Source organism: Schistocerca cancellata, chromosome 6 (assembly GCF_023864275.1).
Source record: "Schistocerca cancellata isolate TAMUIC-IGC-003103 chromosome 6, iqSchCanc2.1, whole genome shotgun sequence".
NCBI lineage: Eukaryota > Metazoa > Arthropoda > Insecta > Orthoptera > Acrididae > Schistocerca > Schistocerca cancellata.
The window spans coordinates 725,389,317-725,406,730 of record NC_064631.1 but is presented as its reverse complement, the minus strand read 5'-3'; the positions used below and the strand labels follow the sequence as shown (position 1 = coordinate 725,406,730).

The 17,414-nt window shown below is 43.4% G+C and overlaps 1 protein-coding gene across 1 annotated transcript in view; it reads left to right on the top strand.

Annotated features, from left to right (window-relative positions):
- The window catches only part of LOC126088492 (laminin subunit alpha-1), a 717,591-nt gene that overhangs the window by 668,186 nt on the left and 31,991 nt on the right, over positions 1 to 17,414 (top strand). Inside the window, exon 41 of the mRNA XM_049906633.1 lies at positions 7,632 to 7,794. Coding sequence (XP_049762590.1) covers positions 7,632 to 7,794 — 163 coding nt within the window. The remainder of the gene's footprint in view (positions 1 to 7,631; positions 7,795 to 17,414) is intronic.

Below are 17,414 nucleotides of genomic sequence, written 5' to 3'. Positions count from 1 at the left end.
AAATGGACAGGTAGATGGACACAAATGCAGTTGTAAAGTTGCCAATAGGTTGCAGGCTATTTTGGACAGACTGACTTGCCCAGTTGCAAAGACTATACTAGATGATACTGAAAGTTGCAAAAGTGAGAGACAGAACTTGACAGCAACTTTAGCAGATTCTCATTATTCTTCTTTATGGGATGTGACATAATAATATGTAAAGCAGATAACTTGTTTTGTTCTGTTCAAAAGTTGCTTATTGATTGCTATGATGATAACAATGTTACAACTAATACTTGAGATTTTTATCATTTTATTCACTTCATCTGTTTTATTTTGTATTATTGATTTATCTGCCACAGTTAAAAAATATCTGTTGAAAGTGTTTGCTATATCTGGAGGACATACATCAGTTTTCAGGGGAAATGCATTAACTGTCCATTTAGTCAATTTTCCTGTCACTTGATTTAGTAAGGACTACAATTATTTTGAATAGTTCTCTACTTTGTCTGTAAGTGCTCTAGTGAAAAAGTCTTTGTGTCTCTGACCTTACAGCAAAGATGCTGTCATTGATAGACACAACAAAAAGACTGTCAGAAACTGAGATTTCGACCAACTAGGCCTTCTTCACACACACACACACACACACACACACACACACACACACACACACAACCAAATTCTTTGGCTACTGAAGTCAGACTGCGAGGCATGATATAGGTGGGGGACTGGAAAGTGCTGCTTGTGGGAACATAACAGGGATGAGTTGGAGAGAGGGTAGGGCAGCTAGGTGCAGTTGGGTGGTTAGACAGGGGCAGGGGGTGGCGGGTTGGAGAGTAGCAGAAGAGGAGAGGAGTAAAAAAGGCTAAGGGCGCATTGGCGGGATAGATGTTTGCGGAGTGCTGGAATGGGAAAAGGGGTAGGGCTAAATGGGTAAGGACAATGACTAATGAAGATTGAGGCCAGGAGGGTTATGCGAACACAGGATATATTGGATGGAGATTTCCCACCTGCACAGTTCAGGAAATCTGGCGTTGGTGGGGAGGATCCAGATGGCACAGGCTGTGAAGCAGTCATTGAAATATAGAACATGGTTTGGGTGATGTGTTTAGAAATGGGGTGGTTGGGTTGTCAGTGGGCATTCATACAGACAGACAGCTTTTTGGTTGTCATGCCGACATAAAATGAAGCACAGTGGTTTCAGCTTAGCTTGTAGATCACATAACTGGTTTCACAGGTAGCCCTGCCTTTGATGGGATGGGTGATGCTTGTGACTGGACTGGAGTAGGTGGCGATGGGAGGTTGTGTGGGACAGTCTTGCATCTAGGTCTATTGCAGGCATATGAGCAATGAGACAAGAGGTTGGCAGCAGGGGTTATGTAGGGATGGACGAGCATGATGACAAAGAGATAGTCAAAACCCTGGCAGAGAAAGTGATTCAGTTGCTCCAGTCCTGCAGGGCCTGAGTCATGAGGGGAATGCTCCTCTAGGCCGGAGGGTGAGACGGGAGGTATGGGGAACTGGAGAGATACGGTGTGGGAGATCTATTTTTGCACAAGGCTGGGAGACTAATTACGGTCTGTGAAAGCGTCAGTGAGACCCTTGGTATATTTTGATAGGGAGCACTTGTCACTACAGATGCGACAGCCATGTGTGGTTCGGCTGTAAGGAAGGGACTTCTTGGCATACTATGGGTGCAGCTGTCGAAGTGGAGTTAAAGCTGGTGGTTGGTAGATTTGGTATTGTCAGAGATACTGATGTTGCCATCTTTGAGGTGAACGTTAGGTTGAGTAGGACCAGGTGAAGCAAATGGGGGAGAAGGTATTGAGGTTCTGAAGGAATGTGGACGTGAATAGATTGGTATTGGATGATGCCATGCGGCTGCCTATAACCATACCCCAGATTTGTTTATAGGTAATGTCTTCAAAGAAGTAATTGTGAATGAGGATATAGTTGGCCATGGTGACTAGGAAGGAGGTTGTTGGTTTGGAATCTGTCAGGCTTTGGGAAAGATAGTGTTCAATAGTGATAAGGCCATGGGCATTAATGATGTTAGTGTAAAGGCAGGTGCCATCAATAGTGATGAGCAGGAATTATGTGGTAAAGGAACAGGAATTGTGGAGAGTCAGTGGAGGGAATGGCAGGTGTCTTTTATACGAGAGGGTAGGTTGTGGGTAATAAGCTGAAGATGTTGGGTCTACAAGAACAGAGATTTTCTCAGTGGGGGCACAGAAACTGGCCACAATGGGGTGTCTTATGTTGTTGGGTTTATGATCTGTAGAGAACATGTATGAGTGTGGGTTGAGGTTGTTGTTGTTGTGGTCTTCAGTCCTGAGACTGGTTTGATGCAGCTCTCCATGCTACTCTATCCTGTGCAAGCTTCTTCATCTCCCAGTACCTACTGCAACCTACATCCTTCTGAATCTGCTTAGTGTATTCATCTCTTGGTCTCCCCCTACGATTTTTACCCTCCACACTGCCCTCCAATACTAAATTGGTGATCCCTTGATGCCTCAGAACATGTCCTACCAACCGATCCCTTCTTCTGGTCAAGTTGTGCCACAAACTTCTCTTCCCCCCCAATCCTATTCAATACTTCCTCATTAGTTATGTGATCTACCCATCTAATCTTCAGCATTCTTCTGTAGCACCACATTTCGAAAGCTTCTATTCTCTTCTTGTCCAAACTATTTACCGTCCATGTTTCACTTCCATACATGGCTACACTCCATACAAATACTTTCAGAAGTGACTTCCTGACACTTAAATCTATTCTCGATGTTAACAAATTTCTCTTCTTCAGAAACGCTTTCCTTGCCATTGCCAGTCTACATTTTATATCCTCTCTACTTCGACCATCATCAGTTATTTTGCTCCCCAAATAGCAAAACTCCTTGACTACTTCAAGCGTCTCATTTCCTAATCTAATACCCTCAGCATCACCCGACTTAATTCGACTACATTCCATTATCCTTGTTTTGCTTTTGTTGATGTTCATCTTATATCCTCCTTTCAAGACACTGTCCATTCCGTTCAACTGTTCTTCCAAGTCCTTTGCTGTCTCTGACAGAATTACAATGTCATCGGCGAACCTCAAAGTTTTTATTTCTTCTCCATGGATTTTAATACCTACTCCGAATTTTTCTTTTGTTTCCTTTACTGCTTGCTCAATATACAGATTGAATAGGTTGTGGTAGGGGTAAATAAAATGTCTCCTAACTAGGGCCTCCTGTCGGGTAGACCATTCGCCGGGTGCAAGTCTTTCGATTTGACACCACTTCGGCAATTTGCGCGTCGATGGGGATGAAATGATGATGATGATAAGGACAACACAACACCCAGTCTCTGAGCTGAGAAAATCTCTTACCCGGCTGGGATCCGAACCCGGGTCCGTAAGATTGGCATTCTGTCACGCTGACCACTCAGCTACAGGGCGCGGACGTGGTAGGGGTGAGGAGAGAGATGGAGTCTGGGAAGAATTTCTGGGATATGCCTAAGGATTTGAGGAGAGACTGGAGATATTGCTGGATTTCTGGAATGAGGTCACTGTGACAGGGTTTGTAGGTAGAGGAATCTGACATCTGGAGGAGTCCTTCTGCCAGGTAATCCTTGCAGTTCAAAACAATAGTGATGGAGCCTTTGTCTGCAGATAGAATTATAAGTTCAGAATCAATTTTTATCTGGTGGGTTGCAGTTCTTTCTGTGGATGTAAGGTTAGTTTGCATATTATGGGATTTGGGGAATGATGGTGAAGCAATGTTCTAGTTTAAGAAATTCTGGAAAGTTGATGGGGTGATTTTGGGCAGTGGGGCTGACTTATAACTTTTCTTTCATCCTTGAACACAGTGCTATTTTCCTGTGTTACTACTTTCTAACGCATTATTATAATACTCAATATCCATCCTTCTTTCTCTTCTTTCCTTACAAACCACATTGCATACTCTACTAATGAGCCACACTGTATCAACCGTCTCGGCTGTGCACACATACAGCTACAAGACTGTGCTGATTGTTGGAGCAGCATCTCATGTCCCGCATGTCAAATTGATCACTCTTCCCGCATCACTTTCACTTATTTTCCCATGTTATTTCCCATACATTCCTGAGCCACACGAACTTATATCTCATCCACCAACCCTTCCCCACCCCCCACTACTTCTCTTCTCTATTCCAGTTTGCACCAACAACTTCACCTAATCTAGTCACACCTTTTGTCCTCCTTCTTCCCACTTGTCCACCCACAGACCTGCAATCCACATTACATTATTCATTTTTTGATCTCATTGTGTCTTCTCGCTAATATCAGTTGGTTTTCGCTTTTTTATATCGCCCTAGTTCCTCAGATTTCATCTTGTTTTCCCTTGCTTAATCCATTTCATCCTTTTCATGATTTTTCCCATGTGTTTGGGAGCTTTTTTGTGAATTTTTTTGGATGTATTTCTAGGTTATTTATGCATTTTCACACTTTTTATCCACCATCATGGAGCCTCACTTCTTCCATCTGTGCCAATACAGAACAGTTTCCTTATCCATAGCCAGAACCGGGTCCCACATATTGTTCCTGCATTGTTGCTCGGCTCGTGGAATCTCCCCAGATGACCTTACCATCAAATTACGCATCTCTGGCTATAACCCTTCCTTCCACAGTGACCTCCATCTGTTAAGTTTCTGCCAATCCTTAACCGTTCACAACATATTCCTGCAAAACCATATCAATCAGGCCCAAACTTTCTTTCAGTACCTCCTCTCCACCCTGTTCACTTCCTACTTCTGCCTTGGACTACCACTATCCACCACCTCTACAACAATGTCCAAACCTCCCCCACACAACCTCATAGCTGACAATCCCTGCCTTGCAGACCTACTACATTTACCCTACCATCAAAAACTCTCTTCCACCACCATACAGAATCCAGAACCTAAACTGACCTGAAATACAGCCATGAACCTTTCCTCAAAAATCCTTAGCCCCACAGAACTATCAGTCATTTCCAAAGGCCTCACCCTTTGCCCCAGTCCCAAATTCAGTCATGCAGGGCTTGTTAAAGACCTACTCTCCATCTCCCGATCCCTATGGCAGAAACAATATTAATGACTAACCCTACCAATCAGACTCAACAAAGGACCAATTCTGAACCCCGTCTGACTTAGTTACTCCATTCAAACATGACCCACCCCAACTGCCCCAAATCACCCCATGTTAACTTTACAGGATTTCTTAACCTCAAACCTTGCCTCACCATCATTTCCCAAATCCCTCAAAATGCAAACTAACCTTACATCCACAGAAAGAACCACAATCCACCACCTAAAAAATGATCCTGAACTTATAATCCTACCTGCTGACAAAGGCTCCATCACTGTTGTGTCCAACTGCAAGGATTATCTGCCAGAAAGACTCCACCAGCTGTTAGATTCCTCCACCTACAAAATCTGCCACAATGACCCCATTCCAGAAATCCAGCAATATCTCCACACTCTCCTCAAATCCTTAGGTCTTTCCCAGAACATCTCCATGGAGTCCATCTCTCTCCTTACCCCTACCATTCCCTGCAGTCCTTCTTCTACATGTTTCCTAACTCCATAAACTCAGTCACCTAGGCACCTAGGACACCACATTGTGGCCAGTGTCTATGTCCCCACTGGGAGAATCTTTGCTCCTGTAGACCAATAACTTCCTTTTCACTAACATCCATAATGCCTATGACCTTACTGCTTTTGAACACTACCTTTCCCAGTGCTCAATGATTTCCAAACCTGCAATGTCCTTCCTAATCACCATGACCAACTATATCCTCACCGACAAATACTTTTCCTTTGAAGGCATTACCTACAAACGAATCCGGGGTATGATTATGGGCATCCGTGTGGCACCATCCTATGCCAACCTATTCATGGACCATCTAGAGGAATCCTTCCTAAACACCCAGACTCCCAAACCCATCACTTGGTTCTGATTCACTGATGACATCCTCATGATTTGGATTGTGAGGAGACGTTTTCCACATTCTTCCAGAACACCAATCCCCCCCCCCCATTTGCTCCACCTGGTCGTGCTCAACCCATCAAGCCACCTTCCTCAATGTTGACCTCCATCTGAAAGATGGCTACATCAGTATCTCCAACCATATAAAACCTACCAACCACCAGCAATACCTCCACTTAGACAGCTGCACCCATTCTGTGCTAAGAAGTCCGTTCCCTAGCCATCCATGGCTGTCGCATCTGTAGTGATGAGTGCTCATTCTCGCAATATACCAAGGGCGTCACTGAGGCCTTCACAGACCATAATTACCCTCCCAACCTTGTACACAAATAGATCTTGTGTGCCATCTCTCTCTAGTCCCCCATATCCCCCCCCTCTCCCCCCCAAAGTCCCACTGTCCAGCCACAGAGGTGCATTCCCCTCATGACTCAGTACCATCCATAAATGGAGCATATGAATCACATTCTCTGCAGGGTTTTGTGACTACCGCTTGTCACACCATAAAATGAGGAATGTCCTTCCCTTTATCCCCCACCCCCCACCCCTTCTTACCACTGTGGTATTCCACTGCCCACCAAACCTACACAATTTCCTCGTCCATCCCTACAAAACCCCTACTCCTAGCCCCTTGCTTTATGGCTCATATCCCTGTAATTGACCTAGATGCAAGACCAGTCCCATACATCCTCCCACCACCACCTACTCCAGTCCAGTCGCAAGTGTCACCCATTCCATCAAAGGCAGGGCTACCTGTAAAACGAGTCATGTGATCTACGAGCTAAGCTGCAACCACTGTGCTTCATTTTACATCTGCATGACAACCAACAAGCTGTCGCTCTGTATGAATGGCCAGTGACACACTGTGGCCAAAAAACAACTTGACCACCCCATTGCGGAGCAGGTCACCCAACACTATGTTCTTCATTTCAGTGACTGCTTAACAGCCTGTGCCATCTGCATCCTCCCCACCTACACCAGCTTTTCTGAATTGCACTGGCGAGAACTCCTCCTGCTATTTATCATATGTTCCTGGCCTCAATCTTCGTTAGTCATTGTCTTTACCCATCTGGCCCCATCCCTTTTCCCATTCCAGCACTCCCCGGCCCTCTATCCCACCAATGCGCCCACAGCCTTTTACTTCTCTCCTTTTCCACTACTCCCTACCTCCCTTCCCCTCCCCCAACTATCCTCCCAAATGCACCTAGCTGCCCTATCCCCCTCCACCTCGTCCCTGTATGCTCCCATAAGCAGCACTTTACCGTCACCCACCCCTACCCTGCTATCCCTCATCTTCCCTGCCCCAACCTCCTCCTTAGCCCCACCACCCGACTGCTTCCCCCATCATGTGCTGCTGCTAACAGTCTGGTTTCAGTAGCCAGAGACTGTGGTCAGATGTATTGAGCTGCTTTTGCATGAGTGCGTGTATGTGTATGATGTCTAGTTCTGATGAAGGCCTAGTTGGCCTAAAGATCACTATCTGACAGTCTTTTTTTGTGCCTATCTGTGACCGGCAGCTCCACTGTATGGTGAGCTGCAACTATCCTTTACATAATGTTGTTAGCTGTCCTTCAATTAATTTCTTTAATCTTATTTTACTTTTAGTGAGTAACAGTTCTTTCTTTGCCAACAAATACTAGAAATATTCCATTTCATTTTCTTATTCCAGGTTAAGAGGTATGAGACATTCAAAGGGTGTATACGCCATCTGACAATTAATGGGCAAACAGAAGATCTTGTTGGACCAAAAGCAACGCATCACAAAGTTGGACAGTGCTTTCCTCGTGTGGAAGCAGGGTCTTACTTTTCTGGAGATGCCTATGCTATTTACAGTAAGTGCAGTATTTGTAGAGTAGATGAAAAGTTGTTACCAGCTTATAATATTTTATCATTTTGCGGGTGATAATTAACTTGGAAAATATATGATTTGAGGGTCTTTATTCTGTGGCATAGTTTTTTCCTTAAAAAATGGAGAGAGACAAAACATGTTTTGGTATGACCATGCATTTTGTTACACTGCTTTCAAAAGTTTTCTGAGCTTGTTTATAAACATGCTTATTGCAGTTCATAAAAGGTTTAAAAGCATTCACGGGTAATGTGTACTGAACTCTCTCCAATAAGAAACTAGTGTAAAACTGACCATACAATCGTAAAAACAAATTATGTTGCATGTTATATATTTATTAAGGAATACAAAATTTATCAACAATTCAACAAATTCAAATATTTATAAGACTGACATGGAATTGATGCTTTTTAATTAAGAGAGTTGTCCATTATAGAAATCGCTTGAAACCTCAGTTTCGACATGTGAATCGGTTGCTATCACATGTTTACACATTTGCATCTCCAATATTTTTTTGTCCTGTTACTTTGTCATTACATTTGAATAAGTGAGGGAAGTAGACATGTCTAATGACCATCTGAATGAACCACAGAAAGGAGTTCAAGATAAAACAGCTTGTGTTCTTTGGCAAATGTTACACTCATGGAAAGCTTATGCAGAACTGTTTGCGTGAGAGTTTAAGACTGGTTTGGTAAAACCTCCAGCAAAGTCTGCAGTGCAAAACTTACTGGCAAAATGACACAAGATGACACGTTCATTCACCAGGGTCAATTCTCAGTTAGTCATATTGTAAATATTTTTGCAACTAATTTTATTTTGCCTATCGTGTGCAGCATGTGGGACAACTTTTTCTGTGCTAATGCAGTGTTTAATTATTTATCACACAGAAGAAAAAGGATATAGTTCTATACTGTAGATTAAAATCTTTAATAAATGACTGTGGTTCAAAGTGAGAACAAGTGCAAAAATGTTCATGCAGTAGTTCAGTGGGAGAGTTAAATTACAGTTACAAATGCTCTGAAGTGGGGTTTTGAAACAGCATAATGAAAGGCAGAAGGGTCATGTGAGAAACTGAGAGAGATCATATCAAGACAAAAACTGAGACAGTGTAGGAAAAAGCAAGAAAACTGAAACAAGTTGAAAATAGTAACTCAGAAAGCAACAAAATTATGCAATAAGATATTGAAAACTAATCATGCTCAAAGAAAAACTGAGTGAAAACAATCACAGATTGCATGAAGGGTGAGTCTCAGTCCACACATGTTAAATCTCTCCTTCATAATCAGTGTTTCTATGCAGTGTGATAAATCTGTGAGACATTACAAAAATGGTAAATAATGAAATATGATGTATAAGCAAAAGATAATATTAAATCTACACCTACATGGCTATTCTGCAAATCACACTTAAGGCAAATCACACTCAAGTGCCTAACAGAGAGTTCATCAAATCACCTTCACAAAAGTTCTCTGTTATTCCACTCTCGAACAGTACATGGAAAAGACAAACACCTATATCTTTCTGTGTGAGCTCCGATTTCCCTAATTTTGTGCCATGTAATATTTTGTGTAATGTAATATCTTGTATAGACACCTGTAATTAACCTGACACATTCCAAATCATTATGAAGTGTCAAATTCATGATCTATGGAACAAGTACTAATCTAATCTAATCTTTATTATGATGATCATTTCACCCTTTGTAGGTCACGTCAACAAAGTACTTTCACATTCAGAAGAGAATGATGGTGATAGAAATTTCATGAGAAGATCTCGCCACAATGAGCAACACATTTTTTATTATTATTATTTTCTTTTAAATTATGTGCACCTCAAACCCTGTATCATGTCTAAGACACTGTCTCCCCTATTTCTCAATAAAATAATATGTGCTGCCCTTTGAACTTTTTCAATGTTAATCCCATCCGGTAGGGATCCTGTACTGTGGAGCAGTACTCCAAAAGAGGATGAACAAACATAGGGGAGGCTGTCTCTTTAGTAGCTCTGTTGCATCTTCTAAGCGTTCACCTTCTCCACTACATTTTCTATGCGTTCTTTCCAATTTAAGTTGGTTCTAATTCTAATTCTTAGGTATTACTCTTAGCACTCATATGGATGACCTCACACTTTTTATTAATTAGTGTTGATCGACAATTTTCTCACCATACACATATCTTACATAAATCGTTTTGCAATTGATTTTGATCTTTTGATCACTTTACTAGATCATCGGCAAACAATCTAAGATGGCTGCTCATATTGCCTCCAAATGATTGATATAGATAAAGAACAACAGAGCACCAATAACGTTATCTTGGGGTACAGCAGAAATTGCTTCTGTTTTACTCAATGAGTTTCCATCAGTTACTGTGGACTGTGACCTCTATGACAGGAAAACATGAATCCAGTCGCATATGCCCACAAGGGTTCAGCATTCCTGAGCTGGGGCCTGGTAGTTGTCGCGAGTCCTCTGTCACTGTAAGCTCTGGGCATGCTTCAGTGGCCACTGTGCAGCATGGCAGTGGAACATTGTGTGTCACACGGAATGGGGATCTTGGCTTGACTGCCCAGGTCTCCAGGGTGGTAAAAAAAAAAACTCTATGAAAAACCCCTCATACTGTTGCATCCTGATGTGTTGCATACTGATGCGATGCATGGCTGTTGATTTGGAACAGTCATTAGTGGACAACCTCTAGCGAATCTGTCACACCTCTGTTGTACAAGGCTTACCTAGGTATGCGGGGCCCTGTCTAGGTGGACTTCTCTATTTTCCTAACTGTTTGTAGGACTGGGATGGATCCTTCGAAATTTTATTTGCCTCCTCCTGGTGGAAAGGGTGGGCCAGTGGTAGTTACTAACACCCAATGAAACAAGAGGGCTCGTGTAGCCAGTTCTTCACACTTGGGGATCACACAGACTCTTTCATTATCGAATAACAGAACACGTGCTGGTGGCCAGAACGTGTTTTTTATAATTAAATCAAAAGTGGGGAGCTTTGAGACAGTTTCATCTTTGTACATACAAAAAGATTTAGAGGGAATCACTGGAAGTTTAAAATCTGTCAAGTGCTTGTGAAACAGGACCCTGTTGCTGGAAACATCTAATTCCTAGCATGTGAAGAACATCTAGAAAGCTCAATGTCTCAGGGAGTATGCACAACACCTTGAACTACATAAAAAGTGTTGTGACGGCAGGGACCTGGTGGACATTCCCCGAGAAGAACTGAAAGCTGAGTGATCCCAGGAAGGCATCATTGATGTACAGAACACAATGAGATGGGTGGATGGTAATCTCATGAAATCAGACTCATTTATACTGAGTTTCAGTAGCATGAAACTTCCAGAGCACGTTAAGGCTGATTTCCTTCACCACAGCAGGTGACCATATTTTCCAAACCCAATGCACTGTTTTACCTGCTGATGTCTCTCGTGACCCTTTGGTGCAGCTGATGGGCCTTGATGTCAGACTGGGGCAATCATCTCTCCCCAAGACTGAGCCCCCATCCATTAGGGCTCCCCTCCCCAGCAGAAAGACAGGATGCATGTGCAACCCCCATGATAGATGGCTCTCATATTACAGTGGAACATCTATGAGTTCAAGACACATGTGGAGGAACTGAAATGCTGTGTTTGTCAATAGTGTGCATCACTCCTCTGCTCTCCCTCTGGCTGCTGATCTGCAAGCAGTTGCTGTTGATAGTCATGTGTGTTGGAAGATCATTGTTTGTTACTTCCACAAGATGCAATAGACTCTGAGGCTTTCATAGATATTATGGAACAACTCCTGCAGCCATTTCTCCTGCTGCAAGACTTCAATGCTCATCGTTTCTTGTTGGGCTTGACCTCTACTGGCCCTCTGGGTCGGGTTTTGGAGAATGTCATGATGTCTCACGAGCTGTGCATCCTCATCATAAATACTCACACTCATTTCTGTACTGCTGCTAGGTCATTCTCAGCCATCAACTTGTCTTTCTGGTCTCCAGCCCTTGCAGACCCTATTCAATGTGAGGTCATTGATGATCTTCATTCTAGTGACCACTTCCCACTCGACATTCACCATTTGGATGGAGCATTCCCTGAAAAGAAGCTACCAAAATGGGTGGTCAGCAGGGCTTACTGGACGCTGTTCAGTCAGGTGGCTATATTTGAACACCATGACAGTGTACAGGAAAGGGTGGATCACATCACCCAAGTGATCCTTTACACCACTGACCTACTGATCCCAAAGTCTTCAGGACATCTTAGGAGGCGACTTGTACCTGTGTGGACCGATGAGTTCCATTCAGCAGTTGGGACAGGTATGAGGCTCTTCAACGCTTTAAATGCCACCCGACAGCAGACAACCTCACCACCTTTCGAGTTGCGAGAGCAAAAGCTTGATGCATAATTAACGAGAACAAGAAAAGATCATGCCAAGCGTTCCTGGGTTCTATCCACCGTTCCACTTGTTCTACAACAGTATTGGAAGCCTTCCGGAGGATTTACAGTAAACGTAGTCATTTACCAATAGCAGCAGTGCCTGAAAGAGATGTCTCTCCAAACAATGCCCATAGACATCGCTAAGGTGACGGAAGAGCATTTTGCAGCAAGTACGGCCAATATCAGCCAAGCATTTTGCTGCTACCGTGCGACTACAAGTTGGACTTCAGATCCCACAATTCAGAGTCTTATAACTACCCTCTCTCCATATGGCAGCCACAGTTGGCACTGTCTGAGACTTGTGATACTGCTCCAGGTCACGATCAAATCTGGTACTGTATGCTTCAACATCTACCAGCAGCATCAAATTAAATCCTCCTTGAAGGTTTCAATCTTATATCATAGACAGGCAACTCATGGAGAGGCAATTCTGATACCTCTCCTCGGACAGGAAAGGGCCGCACATGTCCCAATAGTTACCGGAGTGTCACCTTAACGACTATGTGGGAAAGACCATGGAGCACATTGTTAGTAGTCGCCTAGTCTACTTGTTAGAGACCAGGCAACTCCTTAGCTGCTCTCTCGGAAATTTCCGTCCTCTGTTAACAACATGACCCTATTAGAGGCAGCCATTCAGCAAGCTTCTGTATGTAAATGTCACTCTCTTGGTACATCCTTTGATATCCTTAAGGCATACAACACTACTGGAGAGACAATATACCTGTGTAACTCATTCTCATCATATTTTTAATTTACCTGACTTGTATGCAAAGTACACCATTCTATATTTCAAAGACCCAGTGAAGGTCTGGACCTCACTTTTTACTCCCAATTTTCATGGTTGCCTGAAAGCCAGGACCTTGAAGACATTGAATATCATAAAGTCCCTTAGCCACAGGTCTTGGGAAACAGACAGAACACATCTGCTCCAGGTTTATAGAGTTTTCATCCATTTACGGCTAGACTATGGATGTACCGTGTATGGATCGGCGAGGCCTTCCTATTTGAAGATCATTGATGCTGTCCATCATGAGGGGATTAGGCTGGCCACAGGTGCTTACTGTTTCTCGTCCACCTCTGGGACACCTTTTCTTCAGTTGTCCATGAACAACAATGCCATTCGGGATCCATGTGCAGCTTGTGCTGGAGTCACTTGGTGTGGAGCATGTACAATTCCAAATTCAGGGTTTAAACCGTCTGCTGCCCTGGTTACTGCAGAGGGCCAGAGTAATTTTAGATTTGGTGCAGTACATGAGATATCACACTCCTGAATATGTTTTTATTACTTTCTTTTCTGCCATTATATCTGATCATCAAAGCTCTATAGCTGTCTGTACGGGTGGGCTGAAACAGGGGGACCTTGTGGTTGCTCTGTTGTTTTCCTTGATCATGTCCTCAAGGTCCCACTGCATCAAGACTTTACTGCAGGCACTGGAGCAGATGAGGTGTACTTCAAATGGTAAATTCCTTGTTTGTTCCAATTCTTTGAGTGCCCTTCCCTTACTGCAATGCTTGTACCCAGCAGGTAAAGTAGTCTAGAATATCCAGGATACCCTCCTTCAACTACAGTGGGTGGGGAAGAAGTTGTCTTCCTGCTGGGTACCAGAACACATGGATGTTGCAGGGAACAAAAGGGCAGATATGGCAGCTAAGGAGGTGTGTAGCGATCCTCAGTTATTTCAGCGTGCTATCCCACTGCATGCTATCACCTCACTGTTGCAGTACAGAGTTATGTGTCAAGGGGAAGCCGAGGGCTGGAAGTGATTAATAATAAGCTGCATCTAGTAAAGCCCACTACGCGGCTACGGCATACCTCCTTCCAGCCACGAAGACGTCTTCGCATAGGCCAGAGTCCTCTGATGCACGGCTTCTTGCTCTGGCACAACAGCTGTTCAATGTGTGCTGCTTGTGGCTTCATATCACTGAGCGCCATATTCTACTAGACTGCGTTTTATTTTCGGACAAAAGGACAGCAGTAGATTTGCTGGCAGATCTGACCTCTGTTTAAAACTGATGTTCAAATGAGTGTGGGGCAGCTTTTAGGGTTTTGTGTTGTGTCCAACTTGATTCCAAAAATTTTAGGGAGATGAGAATGAGATTTTCACTCTGCAGTGGAGTGTTCGCTGATATGAAACTTCCTGGCAGATTAAAACTGTGTGCCTGACCGAGACTCGAACTCGGGACCTTTGCCTTTCACTGGCAAGTGCTCTACCATCTGAGCTACCGAAGCACGACTCACGCCCGGTGCTCACAGCCTTACTTCTGCCAGTATCTCGTCTCCTACCTTCCAAACTTTACAGAAGCTCTCCTGCGAACCTTGCAGAACTAGCACTCTTGAAAGAAAGAATACTGCGGAAACATGGCTTAGCCACAGCCTGGGGGATGTTTCCAGAATGAGATTGTCTCTCTGCAGCAGAGTGTGCGCTGATATGAAACTTCCTGGCAGATTAAAACTGTGTGCCCGACCGAGACTCGAACTCGGGACCTTTGCCTTTCGGGGGCAAGTGCTCTACCATCTGAGCTACCAAAGCACGACTCACGCCCAGTTCTCACAGCCTTACTTCTGCCAGTATCTCGTCTCCTACTTTCCAAACTTTACAGAAGCTCTCCTGCGAACCTTGCAGAGCTAGCATTCCTGAAAGAAAGGATACTGCGGAGACATGGCTTAGCCACAGCCTGGGAGATGTTTCCAGAATGAGATTTTCACTCTGCAGCGGAGTGTGCGCTGATATGAAACTTCCTGGCAGATTAAAACTGTGTGCCCGACCGAGACTCGAACTCGAACTTGCCCGCGAAAGGCAAAGGTCCCGAGTTCGAGTCTCGGTCGGGCACACAGTTTTAATCTGCCAGGAAGTTTCATTTTAGGGAGATGTTTTTAATGTGTTAACAGGGTGACTGGCCTGTTTTTTTTTTTTTTTTTAATGTGGTCAGCCAGGTACATTCAGGTACATTTCTCTATTAGCTCTTCTATGGTTCTATATTTGTTTTAATGCCAGGTGTAGCGCCTTTCACGATTACTCTGTTGTCTTTCAGACAAAGTTTTATTTTGAAAACTATTATAAGCGTCTCGCATTGAGTCCGTGCTAAATTTCGAGCCTCTGTAGAAGACTGCCAACCTTCGCAGGTTTACAATCATTTAAATTTAGAATGCTTTTTTCATTGTTTCTGCAACAGTTTTCTGACCTGTTTTGCGTATCATGGGAGATCAGCATTGTTGTTTGTTAATTTACTTGGTATAAGTCTCTCAACTGCTGTTGATATTATTTCTTTGAATTCAAGCCATACGTGGTCTACACTCACATTGCTAATGTGGATGCAGTGGAGATTGTTTCTCAGGAAAGTGTCAAGCAAATTATTATCTGGTTTTCTGAATAGATGTATGTTTTGTTTATTTTTGGTGGATTTTGGAGTTGGGGTATTCAGTCTCACTATGGCAACCCTGTGTTCACTAATCTCTGTATCTGTTTTGATACTCGTTATTAGCTCAGAGATATTTGTTGCTAAGAGGTCAAGTGTGTTTTCATAACAGTTTACTATTCAAGGGGCTCATGAACTAATTGCTCAAAATAATTTTCAGAGAATGTGTTTATCACAATTTTTGATGATGTTTTATGTGTACCTCCAGATTTAAACATGCATTTTTGCCAACATATCCTGGATAAATTGAAGTTACCACTAACTGTAATTGTATGAGACAGGTGCATTTTTCAAATTAGACAAAAGTTTTGTTTGAACCTTTCAGCAATTTTATCATCTGAGTTGGGAGGTCAGTGGAAGGATCCAATCATTATTTTATTGCGGTTGCAAAGAATTCTTTCTGAACACCGTGAAGTCCTTCAAAAAATATCAGCTGAACTTATCTCTGGCTTTAGCCAGCTTCCATCACCTATAATGATTTGAGCACCATGCTTTCTATTAGTGCTTGGAGCTCTGGTACTTCCCCAACACAATAATGACAATTCACAACTGTTATACCTATGATCTGTGTTTGTCTTACACCCTTTGAGACTGAAGCCCTTTCTGTGCTTCCTCAAGGCTTTCTAACCTAAAAAACAGCCCAGTCCACACTTCATGCCCCCATTACCTTTGTGTCCACTTCCTGTGCATAATGGATTCCTGACCTATTTACTGGAACCCAAAACCCCACCATCCCGTGGTACAAGTTGACGAATCTGCAGTCTACATGGTTGCAGAACTGTCTGATCCTCTGATTCAGACTCTCCAGTCAGCTCCATACCAGAGTTCCTCAAGTGATCCTTCCGACTATGCCACGAATGGTGAGCCCTGGTATCATCCCACAAGCAAGACTGGAAGCCTTTAGCATTTCTGATAGCCACTTGAAGCCAGAGAGAATCTCTTCCAATCCAAAGTGACACATATCATTGGTACTGACATGGGCCACCACCTGCAATTGGCTGCCCCTGTGCTCTTCATGGCATCCACCCACTATGCACATGGAGTGCACATTGGCTTTCTTCCCCTCCATGGCAGCCATGTCCCTAAGGAATCCCATAATGTTCCTAACATTGGAGCTCCCAGCTACCAATATCCCACCGTTCGTGAATGCTGGGATCTCACAGGCTGAGAGGTTTATTCTGAAATGGGACAAGCAACTGTATCTCACTGAGTGACATTATCAGCCACAGGTAGCACCTGGCTGAGAGACATTTGTCAGCCACAAGTAATACCTGGAACCTGTTTTTCAGACTAAACAGGGATGCTTCACATTTAGCCCCTGGGAAGTCTTTCACAGCCTGCCACACCGCAAGGTGACCCCCCACTTCAAAGCAGTGATGCCCATCCACTGCAGCCTCAATCTGTGTAACCGAAGTCAACACATCCTGGAGTTGAGAGCAAAGTGTGTCACACTCAGCTTGCATCTGCATGTTGCAGTCATAGTCACTATCCTTATTGCAGACAGTGGAAAACTGTAGTACACAGACCAACAAATGACTGTCGACACATGCTGCGAAATTCTACTGTAGACACTGTCAAAAACGCAAGAACTGTGTCTAGTAAATTAGATTAACACACAGATTCGAAAACTAAACTACCAAAGCACACATATGTGTGTTTGTGCTTAAAACTGCTAGAATATTTACAATAGAAATGATGTCCAAATTAACTACAACCAACTAAAAAAGCCTCTAATTACCAGTTGACGGTAGACAAATACAAATGAAAAGTA